General features: G+C 32.5%; 1 protein-coding gene across 1 annotated transcript in view; it reads left to right on the top strand.

Annotated features, from left to right (window-relative positions):
• Window positions 1–2,489: 2,489 nt before the first annotated feature.
• The window catches only part of LOC107844019 (3-hydroxyisobutyryl-CoA hydrolase 1), a 19,621-nt gene continuing 8,919 nt past the window's right edge, over window positions 2,490–13,191 (top strand). The window contains exons 1-3 of the mRNA XM_016688488.2: window positions 2,490–2,758; window positions 2,855–2,935; window positions 9,201–9,269. Of these exons, the coding sequence (XP_016543974.2) occupies window positions 2,720–2,758; window positions 2,855–2,935; window positions 9,201–9,269 (189 nt within the window). The 5' untranslated portion in view covers window positions 2,490–2,719. The remainder of the gene's footprint in view (window positions 2,759–2,854; window positions 2,936–9,200; window positions 9,270–13,191) is intronic.

The raw sequence follows: 13,191 nt of genomic DNA, 5'->3' as shown, positions 1-13,191 counted from the left end.
TTAATTTCTTTATTACTGGAAGAGAGAAAGCATCATAGAGGGTTTGTGGAGTTCAAGAACGGCTATGAAGAATTCCATAGATCACAGTTTGATTGATAGTAACCTTCGAGTATGTATATATCAGTGCCTTGATATGTAGTTGCTGATCCTTACCTTTATAATGGGATAAATTGAAGTTGGAACTATATGAAAACATATGGGTAATATTAAAGGACCATCATGTTATTGAAGCCACTATTTCACATAGTAGCTATATTTATTTTTATTGTGAAAATAAAATATAAAGCTTCGGTTAATTGAAAATTTTAATTGTTGAAGATGTTATGTTTTGAATGGTTACACAGACGAGCAATTGGACTGAGAACTTGATTCTGATTGGTGACTTATTCTAAAAATTTAGACGTTACTCGCTTAAAAGCTTTTGATTATTTTAAATTCATTTTGGTGGTTTGAGGTGATTTGAATTTACGGAAGCATAGTTGTGATATATTGAGGGGTGCTTGGATTGTGAATTTGAAGTAAGTGAGGCTTTAAGTTTTGGTGCTTGCTTTTCAAACCTATTTTATAAAAAAAAAATATATTTTTCTGCCTAGTCCATATGTTGAAACAAACGTGTGTTTGGTAGAATTGGTGGTCTTTGAGCAACTGCGGATATGTATTTTGTTAAGTATATTGAGAATCATTTAATGGTGAGTTGTGAGGTGACGTTGGGATATTGGATATATTTACCAGGAGGATACATGTGCTGCCGTAATATGTTAGGGGCATACATATGCTGACGTGATATGTTAGGGGTCTTGTACTTGCTGTCGTGATATATTTACTAGGGGTATACATATGCTGCCTCAATATGTTAAGGACAATACCTTTGTCGCTGTAATATGTTAGGGGCTTTGTACTTGCTGCCGTGGTATAGTTTTTGGGCATTATATATGTTTTTGTGGACTTGTCAAAGTGCTAGGTTAATCACCTTCACTGCCGTTTATGACAAACCGTGAGGGTGGATTGAGTTAAGATACATAGTAACTTTTGAAACATATGGTGAAGCTTATTGAGCATTATATTATAAGATATATGTTGTGCATATAATTTATTTAATTGTTCTGTGTTGTATTTTCTAACACTTGTTCCAGGGGTATTAAATTAGCGCGTCGAGGATTTTACTGAAATATTTATATATAACTCACTCCTTACTTGCATGTGTGTAGATACTTTGTGGAAGGTGAGATTAGTGGTTGATGGTCCATTTATGAGGATTCTGTTGAGGTGAACCTTCTCATTATTCGTGGAAGCTGTCGTTTCAGCTCTATCTATTTTAATTTATATTTCTCTTCATTGGGTTTTCATGCCCGAGAATTGAAATTATCTAACTCTATTTTAGATGCTTCATGATCTTAGCGTGAAATTTCAGCTAGAGAATTAGTTCTCGAGTGATTGATGAATTTATTGTTTGATAGTGAAATTTTGTTGGATCATGATTCAATAGTTATTGATGCGTTGGAGTTGCACATATCTTATCTTAGTGCTTATTAACTGGTAAAGTATACAGAAGATTGATTCTCCCGACAGGTGGTGTTAGCGGGTGCCACTCACACCTAGGAATTAATTTTGGGATGTGACAACAATAATGATGTTCTTTTCATTCTATCCTTCTTTAAATAAAGAGAGTTTTATATAATCAAAAGATTATTAAAAAGTTATATATTTTCAAGATATTTATATAGAGTAAGTTGGTAAAAATACTCTTTTATTTTTTTGAAATAGTAATTTCTTAAAGAGTGTATTTAAGATAAAGTAGCGACTTATTAAAAAATAAAGTAACTTTTTCCATTAATTTTTGAACTTAGAAGAGTGGTTAAGCTATTAACCAACCACTATGATTTACAAAATAATGAAACTCATTTTTTAAAATAAATTAACCAAATAACATATTAGATTTTCTTTAGACAAATATAATACGATTAATTTGTGAAGCCGCTTATCTAAGAAAAAAGGTTGATAAAGACGTCAAGCAAGACTAATAGGCTTTTGGGCTGATAAACTTAAAGATGAGGTGCACATAATATTTTAAATAAATTTTATATCAAAATAGAAGAGAAAAGATAGCTCACCAGCTTAAAAGTATGCAAGTATTGTTTGACTAGTCATTCATTCGGAGAGTCACACCCCCTTAGTAACTCAACATCCTTGCTGATTTGCCCCGCCATACTTGATCCCCCATTAGCCTACCCTCTATCAGTGGTATCACTTCTACCCATCACCCTAATTAATTAATTAAGTTAAAATGCTCAAATTTGTCATTGAATTATCAGAAATGATTCATTTATTCAGTTAAAAATTTGATACATTTATATCATTGTCGTTGCAAAATCAGCTCATCCATGCCATTATTTTTTAATGATAAATTTTTAAAAATAGCTTGCCAACCTAGAAACGTGTTAATATTATTTGACTAGTCGTCCATTCGAAGAGTCACCCCCTTAGGGACTCAATGTCCTCGCTGATTTGCCCCGCCATACTTGATCTCTTCATTTCCCCATCAGCCTTTCCTCTATCAGTGGCGTCACTTCTACCCACCACCCTAATAAATTAATCAATTAATTAACTAATCACTTTATAATATATTGATATTCTTCATGGGGAGAACAAATGAGTCCAATCGAGTCATTGGTCATAGTCAACTGCAGCAAATAAATTTGCATTCCCAAAGAAGCTGAAAATGGCTGAAAGCTCATCTAACAATGGCGGAACTGATCAGGTACAAATACATTCCCATTCTCTTCTCATCACTCTACTTTTACTATCAAATATCCAATTAGTCATTTTGCCATATCTCCTATTTTTGGTTGGTCAGGTACTGGTGGAGAACACAGGCAGTGTTAGAATATTCATATTAAATAGGCCTAAGCTGTTGAATGCTCTTTCTGCTCAAATGGTATGCCAACATATACATCATATTATTACTCCTCCGTTTCATTTTAGTTGAACTTCTCTTTTAAAATATCTGTTTTAATTTAGTTATTTCTTTTATAAAATCTATGAAAATATTATTAAGTTCTTTCGATACTACCCTATTATTAATTACTAAATAAAATGTATAAACTTAAATTTATATTTTCAAACCATAATTTAATAAGACCAATGTGATAAAATAAATCTCTAATAATTTTTTTTTTTCTAGTTGGAGTGTCAAGTGGTAAGGACCAATTAAAACGAAATGGAGGAAGTACTATTATTATCTATTGTTTGTGTTTCATTAAATATCTCATTTAAAAATTTATTTGGCATGGTTGATTATGTGTCTGTTTGGATTGACTTTTCGCTTTTGACTTATAAGTCATAAACTAGAAATTCTAACTTATAGCTTTTGACTCATTTTTAGCATTTTAAATCAAAAATCATAAGTTAAGATTTTTAATTTATGACTAGTGATTTATTTTTAACATTTTAGCTTAAAATTAAGTGTTTATAAGCATTTTTTAAATATATTTAAACACTTCAAAAGTGCTTAAAAATTAATTTTAACTTAAAAACATTTCAAATAAGCCAATTCAAATGGGCTCAGCTTATCTACTGTTAATGATTGTCTTTTCATTAAGTTCGACCTTAACTAGTTTGTGATTGAGCGTAATGTTACTGTAGTTGTTGAAGCCGTTGTTGAATAGTGGAGGTGCGCAGTCAGATCTAAACATGTATAATAAAAATAAAAAGAACAATTTATTGCATATGCTCGCCTTTTGCACCTTAATTAATGGTACAAGGAAAACAAATTAATATTTGCCCTGGTATTTTTTCATGGTCACTTTTTCAATATATCAAAGCAAAGATATAAAAAAAATTGACTATAGTAAAAAATTTCATAATTCTATACTACTACATTTTTTTTGTGAAATATGCATCTACCTGTCATTAAACAAAAAGGTAAAAAAAGGGGTCATATTCCTTAGATTATCGTTGATATTTTTGATCTTCCTTGAGATAGAATAAATTTATAGAAAAAATACAAGACTAGCAAACTTAACTCCATAATTAATCTAAATAGCAGTATTTTAAAAAAATATTTTAGTGGCTTCTTATTCTTTCTTAATTTTTTTCCCTTTTTCTCTCTTTTATATCACTAACCTTTTTTTCTCTTTCTTTTTTTTTTCTTTCTCGTTTTTCATTTTTTTTGTTTTTCCTTTTTAGTTGTTTTTAATTTTAATTTTTAATTTTTTTCCTCTCTTCTGTTTCTCTTTTCTTTTTTTTTTCTCTTTCCTTTTTTATTTGTTTTTTTTTTTTCGTTTTTCTTTTTTTTTTTCTTTTTTTTTTTTTTCTTTTCTTATTTTTGTTTTTTAATTTCTTTTTTTTTAATTTTTTTCTATCTTTAGCTTCTATTTCTCTTTCTTCTTTTTTCCCTTTTCATTTTTTTTTAAAAAAATTCTTTTTGCTTTTTAATTCTATTTTCGAAAAATATGGCTATGTTGAGTAAAAGTCATGAATGATAATGAAATTACTACAATCGTTTATTGAATTTGTATTCGTATCGTCATTTATATTTTTGTATTCATTGATACAATTGTATTTGTATTTTATAATTTACACTTGTATTTCTATGTATTTTATAGTTCGTATTTATATTTGTATTTTATAGTTCAAAATTATGAATATTCTATACAATTCACACTTATATTTAAAGAATTATTTTGTATTTGTATTTTTAAGTTGATTGCATATTGTATTTGTAATTTTATTTATTTGTATATGAATTTGTAGTCAATTGCTTCATTTGTATTTTTAAATAAGTGAGAACAAATTGTTATTTTTCTTTCTATAAACACTTGTATTCATATTCATTAATATGAATTATATTTTATTCATACAAATTGGATAAGAAAAATACAAATGATAAATTATACAAATACAAATGTTACATTCGTGACAAATGATACATATTTATATAATTTGAACCATATATATACAAATGATACATGTTTATATACAAATACAAATACAAATGATAATTTGACATACAAATAATAATGATACATTTGTATTAAATGATACATTGCATATATATTTGTATATTTTAAACTCAAGAAAATACAACAACAACAACAACAACAAACTCAGTGTAGTCCCACAGCGTGGGATCTGGGGAGGGTAAGATGTACGCAGTCCATATCGCTACCTCCGAAGAAGTAGAGAGGCTGTTTCTGATAGACCCCTGGCTCAAGATAAAGGATAATAAACAAGGAGATGGATGACATAACCGAAATAAAGTATAGGAAATAATAGAATAAAATCACAGAAATATGAAATACAACGGTTATCAGAGACAATCTAAGCAAAAAAAAAAAAAATCTGATGTCCAAAGATACTAGTATAACATTATAGTTGTTTCACCACTCAATTTTTTTTTCATTAGAACAACAAATGTACATGGGTAATAGAAGCTTAATAGAGTTTAACGAGTCAACTTAGTTAAGTTTAAGAAATGAAAACTCATGGTGGTAGAATGTTTAAAGGAACTTTAAAAAATAAGTTCATATCAATGGTGTCCCTATTCCCGATAACATTTCAAGTAAAACCATAATGGGGCTACAATACAACAAAAATCACAATGGCTAGTGCTCAGAGTTCCCTCTTTGCATAATCATTCAAAGTGAAATTACTAAGTCGATTTAGTCCTTACCTGAAAAGCAATGGGGATAACAAACCATGAAGGCAGTGGCGGAGCCAGACTTTTCTTTGAGGGGGGTCAGAAGTAAATATATGGACTAGTCGAAGGGGTTCAACATCTATAATACATACATAAAATATTTTTTGATCATATAAAAATAGTATAATTTTCCGATGAAGGGGGTTTGGATGAACCCTCTGAATTGCATGTGGCTCCGCCACTGCATGAAGGTGAGTCAATATATCTTGCATACTGCTCAAAAGCAAATTGCACAACAATACCAACAAGGTAGGGGGCAAGAGTAGCAGAAGCTGCAGGACCCGTCCATGGCCAGACAAACCCCATGGTCACCATTGGAATTATTAGACTGAGTACTAGTACAGAAATTGAAGATATTCTATATCCGAGTGGTGAGGTGATTCTCCTGTCAGAAGATACTAGCTCAAGCGGTCTCCTTAAACGATCTATTAAGAGAAGAAACACTGCTGCTTCACAGTAAAAGATAGCTTCGGTGAAGAACAAGATGAGGAAATCAGTTAATAAAGAGTCCTCAAATATAGTTGATAAAATCCTGCGCAAGGGAAAGATGAAAGAGGCAACAAGGACAGCTGGGCCAACAAACCACAGTAGAATGTTCTGGTTCTTTGCAGTAGCGGATACAACGATTTTCTCCTCCCTTCTGTAAGGATGATTGTAGAATGACAGTATGCCAGGCTTACCACCAACACCTTCAAGTTGGGCATTTGAACTACTGACAGAGGCAACGTATTCAACACTAGGATGTTCACTTTCTTGCTCAAAACCATCTTCCTCAAGCTTGCAGTTGGATAACTGGTCCTCTGCATTGGCACTCGAACTTCTCACACCTTTAGCTTTTCAAGCTTGAAATGATGTGACCTAACAACTTTTCAAGAAAATACAAGTAATATATATACTTGTTTGTATACAAATACAAATAATAATTTGTAAATATTCACGATTTAACTATTCAAATACAAATAATAAATTTATTTAAAATATATAATTTGATATAAAAAAATAATAAAAGGAATGAGAAAAAAACACAAAAAACGAGAAAAGAGAAGAAAAGGAAAAAAAAAAAAAAATAAAGAAAAAAGAAAAAAAAAAAAAAGAAAAGAAAAAAAAAAGAAAAAGTAGAAAAGGAATTTTTTTTTTTTTTTAAAAAAAAAGACTAAGGAAAAAACTGAAAAAGAAAAAAAAGAAGAGAGAGAAAAATAATTTTTTTAATCATTCATATCTATTTTGAGTTTTGAAACTCATTAAAAAATGATTATTTTTAGAAATAAAATCTTCAATTAATCTTTAATTAATTGGATTCTTTTGTCTTTATAAAATCAAGTTATTACCGAAAAATAAAGTAATTAACTGTATTGTATATGCATTTGATATTGTCCTGCTCATCAAATACATATACATGTTGCTATTTAGGATAATTAGTAAAAGGTTACTATGCGTCTCCTAATTAATGAGCCTAGTTTGCTATTTCTGAATTTTCTCCTAAATTTATCCCCACGAATTTTATTTGCTGAAATGTATAAGTACTTCTTATTTTTATTAATTTCAGCAATTCCTTTGGTCTAAAATAATATTTTATGACTAAGTAGAAGAGGGATATTAGATTTTCTTTCATTTGGATCGGGTCTAAAGTGTAGTGTAAAACAAATGGATGAGGTAATATTAAAGCCACATGACATTTTTGGAATTAAAAAGAAATAAATTTTAGGTTTTTCTTTAAATATTTTTAGTAAATATAAGTTTGTGACCGAAAATAGTAAATATGCACCATTTGTTGTTTGGTGGAGGTATATATACGCCATATTTTTAATGAGTACTATATTCGCTCTATATCGCAAAATTGAAGGGTAAATTTGCCCTTTTTTCCAATAATTGCATTAACTAAAATCAACTTTAAAAATAAAAGAATTACTTTAAGGGTGTGTTTGGTATGAAGTAAAATACTTTTAAATTTTCTCATAATTAGTTGACTTAAATATTTTGAAAATAATTTACAAATGAACTTATTTTTTTCTCATTTAAGAAAATGACTTCTTTATATATATCCAGCAACCCTTTTTCAACCTCACCACTACCTAATCCACCCAGACCCCATTTTGGGATTTGAACCCGACATCGAATTGGGAGCCCACTCTCGACCGTCACCCCAAACTCGAGATTCAACCTTAACACAAGACTCGATACCTCAAATCAAGACCTGACCTCGATCCCCACACGAGACCAAATTTCGACCTCGATCCAAACTTAGGACCTTGCCTTGACTGCAACTCGATCAAGACCCCGACCATGGACCTAACCTTACCCAGGACCCAACCCAGACTCCTGACATCGACTAGAGACTCAACTCCCGACCTTAACCCTAACCTCGAAACCCAACCCAACCTGAGTATCGACCTCGAGTTCAAGATCAAACCTCGACCTAAGACTCGACCCTTACACTCAATTAGGGAACTGACTACCAACTCGACCTCTATCCTGATTAAAGACCTAATACCATCTCAATTCTAACCCAGGACCTCGGCCTTGACCCGATCATGACCCGGCACTCGACCTTGGCCTGATATATAATTTTGACCCTGATGACTCGAGATCATGACCTCGATTTTGATCCTGACTCCAACCCTAACTGAGACCCGACTTGAGCCCCCAAATTCATCTCCTTTTTATTTTTGGTTTCTCCATTCTTTCCAAATTTCTAGTTCGACGTGTGATACTTATGTTACTTAAATATCAAAGGTCTAGATTATTTAATTTTCTTGGCCAAAAAATTATACTAATTAAACATGAATAAAAATAGATGTAGCTATTTAAGTTTCAATTTTGATAAGAAAATGTCCATCTTTCAAAATTTTGGGACCGAATAAATTTACTTCAACTAAATAATTGATATAAAATGAAACTTTCCATAATTTATACAATATCGAGTCAAGATAAAGATGTGTAAATATTTTTTTTACAAAAAAGTTTCTAATTTTTTTTTTTTTTTTGAAAAACTTTATCTTAACAAAATATTTAGTTTATATTTCTTTGATAATGGCCAAGTAATTTTCAATACTTTTTATTTAATATCTAAATATTGAAAATTCTATTTTATGATTTACAATGTTTTCTCTTCGTAAAGTAACTTATTTAAATGTTAATTTTAAATTGGCACAAAATTTAGTCTATGAAGAAACAATTCATCTTTTGTGAATGGAAAAAATAAGTTTTGTATAGAAAATGAAAATGATTTACTATGGTGTCAAAAGAATTGTGAGATGGTTATTTTCAAAGCTAAAATTAGATATACTTAAATGGTAATATATATCCTTTTAACCATGATTAGGAAACTTGATTACTTAAAAATCTGCACCATTGATATTTACTTAAAAGTGTCATACATCATGCAATATTCGTGTCATATTCATGTAATTAAATTACTGAACACTTGATGATATAGATTGGAGTGTGATGAAGACATGTTATAAGTGAATAAATGTCCTCTTAAACATATTTGTTTGTCCAGATATCTCGGCTGTTGGAACTTTTCCATGCCAGCGAAGGAGATTCAAATGTGAAGATGATAGTATTGAAGGTATGTATGTTCACTAGTAGGAGGATCTTCTGTGCTAGTTAACTAGTTGCCATGATAGCTTAGCTGTGGTTATTTTGTAATTTTTTGTTCAAACAAAGTATACATGCTGGCAGGCAGTTTGCATTGATTGTGTTTCTTCATTGAATTCTGTAATGCATCAGTCTGCGATTTTGTTTCTCTTAGTTCTTGGTCCTTGTGACTTGTGCTGGAAGATGTATAATTTGTTAGAGGAGGTTGGGTTGGTGGAAGGAGGATAATGGTTCTCTGGTTAACCTTATAAGAGAACAAGGTATATTTCTGATTAATTAACCTTATTAAAGATAATGGTATTTTGGCTACACCCATTCAAAGTATTTTGGCTACACCCATTCAAAGCTATAAAGTCTCCTGGAGGGCACTAATAAGACTCATCTCTTGACACGGTGAAGAAAACGTCTCTGTTGGTTTAAAAACGTTAAAGGGAAACAACGCAGGAATTCAATTTAAAAGCTGGCCGCAGAAATAGAGATGGAGTTTGAAGAAAAGAATATGCAGAGAGACAGAGAGATTATTTTCTTGTTAAAAGAAAGTCTATAATTGATCATCAACTTAGCAACTTAAATAGTTGCTATTCCAACTAAAAATAGGACAAAGAAACAACCCACTTCTACCAAAATTAAGACAACTAATTAGTTTCCTACCAATGATAGAACTCCTAAATTAACTAGGATTGTAAGTAAAAAAGCTAGAGAAAAAAAACAGAGAAAGACGTGCATATTCCTAAAGCAACTCTCAACAGTCTCCTTATGGCTCCGGTGATATCTCCCCTCTAGTATTCAATGCTACCTACCTTTTTCTTCACCATATATACTAGGATTGTGTTACTTGGTGATACTAACTCTTACTTGATTGCAGGAGTTCGAATGAATTCGGGGATCGAAATTACTGCTTCAGGAGTAACTAACTCGAGAAAGTAGTTAATGAGAATGAGAATTGAGAAAACAGAGAGAGAGATTTTGAGAGAGAATAATTAATTTTTGTATATCTATATGAAAATGAATGGATTACATGTTTATATAGAGCTCATGATCCACTACCCATTGACTAGTCTACTTGAGTTAGTTATAACTACTTAACTAACTTTAGTTGCTGAGTAACTAACTAGACTATAGCTTTCCAGTGTTAACTAACTTCTCGAACTTATTACAATTTCCCTACTTATTAATATTGTGTATCATTACTCCCCCCATAAAGAAGATCCTTGACCTCAAGGATCAAACGAAGGAAACCTAATCTTGAGAACACTAGCAAATTCCCAAGTTGCAACATTAGCAGGAAGTCCAGTCCACTTAATCAACACTTGTGCAACAGCCTTATTCCCTCTTTTAACCATTCTTCTCTGCAAAATCAGCTTTGGTTCAGGGCAATGGGGATTTGCTAAGTCTACAGTAGGAGGATAAGAGATTTGAGAAGGCAACTCGTAACACTTCTTTAATAAGGAAACATGGACAGTAGGGTGTATCTTGACAGAAGCAGGTAGTAAGAGAGTGTAAACAACCGGTCCAACTCTCTTAATGATTTGAAAAGGTATATAAAACTTGGCTGCCAGCTTGTGAGTAACATGATTAGTGATAGTAACCTGCTTGTAGGGGTGCACTTTGAAGTAAACCCAGTCACCAACTTTAAAGTTCCTGTCAGTTCTATGAGCATCAGCCAGTTGCTTCATCCTTAGTTGAGCTCTGGTGAGATAATGCTTAAGCAGCTGCAGCTTGAGTTCCCTATTCAGCAGGGTGTTATCAACCTCAGCTGAAGCTGATTCTCCAGGAAGATATGGTAAATGTAGTGGAGGTAGCCTTCCATACAATGCCTCATATGGTGTTGTGTGAATAGATGAGTGATGGGAGGTATTGTACCAAACCTCCGCCATAAAGACAAGAAAATCAGTTAGAAGCATCCTCATTACAGTAGCACCTCAAATAAGTCTCTAAGCATCTGTTTAAAACCTCAGTTTGGCCATCAGACTGAGGGTGATATGCTGATAAAGTATGCAACTTAACACCTTGTAGAGTGAATAGCTCCTGCCAGAAGGAGCTGATGAAAACATCCCTATCACTAGTAATAGCATCAGGGAATCCATGCAGCTTAACAATATTCTCGAAGAAAACCTTATCAACAGTTTGGGTTGTATAAGGATGTTTAAGTGGAAGAAAATGCCCATACTTGCTAAGTCTGTCCACCATCACTAGAATCACCTCATAACCATTTGATTTAGGTAATCCATTAATGAAATCAATGCTAATTTGCGACCATACCACATCAGGTATGGGTAAAGGCTGTAAAAGTCCAGGGTATGCAGCCAAATCAGACTTATTCCTTTGGCAAACATCACAGTTTTGAATGAATTTCTTTACCTCCTCTCTCATATTCTTCCAGTAAAAGAGGCTGAGCAACCTTCTTGATGTAGCCTCTACCCTAAAATGACCTCATTGGGGGCTTGCATTCCACAATGTCATGATCTCCCTTCTCAATTCTTGAACCTTGCCAACCACCAGTCTGCCTTTCCTTCTCAGCTGACCTTGACTCCAAGTGAATTGTTTGTGAACTGTAGGATTAGTCTGAAAATCTGCAATAAGTTGTTGAAGTTCTGGATCCATAGTCCAACTATCCACAATAGCTTGGAATAGATCAGTATCTGTAGGAGAAATGAACAAGGCTAATAATTCTGCTCCAGTAACTCTTGACAAGACATCAACCACCTTGTTGTCAACTCCTATTTTATACTCTATAGAGTAATCAAATGGCATTAGCTTTGTCAACCATAAAACCTGTGAATTTGTATGTAATTTTTGCTCCATAAGGAACTTTAAAGCCTTCTAATCAGTCCTTATTATAAACCTTTGGCTTAACAAGTATTGAGACCATTTAGTGACAGTTTGTACAATGGCCAATAACTCCCTATCATACACTGATAATACAGCATGCCTTGGTGACAATGCCTTGCTGATGAAAGCAATTGGATGTCCATCTTGCATAAGTACAACTCCTATTCCAAATCCACTAGCATCAGTCTCCACCATAAATGTTTTGTTGACATCAGGTAAAGCAAGCAATTTCAAAAGCATCTTGAGCTGTAGTTGACCAATTAAAATTGTTCTTCTTTGTTAAGTTATTTAAAGCCCTGCAAATCACACCAAAACCTTATATAAACCTCTTGTAGTAATTAGCCCGTCCCAAGAACCCTCTTAGTTGCTTAAGAGTAGTTGGAATGGGCCACTTCCTCACAGCTGTTATTTTCTGAGGATCTGTTGAAACACTTTCTGCTGATATAAAGTGTACAAGATATTCAATTTTATGAACCCCAAAGAAACACTTGCTCCTTTTAACAAACAATTGATGCCTGATCATTTCCTCAAAAACAGACCTCAATGCCTTACATGTTCTTCAATAGTACTACTGTAAATCAGAATATCATCAAAGAAAACTAACACATACTTCCTAAGAAATTGCTGAAATACAGAGTTCATTAATCCTTGAAAGGTAGCAGGTGCATTAGATAAGCCAAAAGGCATTACCAGGTATTCAAAATGATCGGAATGGGTTCTAAAAGCAGTTTTAGGCACATCCTCTGTAGCCATTCTTAATTGGTGATAACCAGATCTTAAGTCAATCTTTGAAAAGATTTTGGATCCTCCTAATTCATCCAATAAATATTCAACAATAGGTATAGGAAACTTATTCTTCACAGTAAACTTATTTAAGTCCCTATAGTCAACACACAACCTCCAGGTACCATCTTTCTTGCCCACTAAGACCACTGGGGATGCAAACGGACTACAACTAGATTGTATGATCCCTTGGTCTAACATTTGTTGTACCAGACCTTCAATAATGTCCTTCTTAATGGAAGGATATCTATATGGCCTCTTATTTATAGGCTCAGTCC

This window comes from Capsicum annuum, chromosome 1 (genome assembly GCF_002878395.1).
Source record: "Capsicum annuum cultivar UCD-10X-F1 chromosome 1, UCD10Xv1.1, whole genome shotgun sequence".
NCBI classification, from domain to species: Eukaryota; Viridiplantae; Streptophyta; class Magnoliopsida; order Solanales; family Solanaceae; genus Capsicum; species Capsicum annuum.
This window is presented reverse-complemented; position numbering and strand designations above follow the sequence as displayed.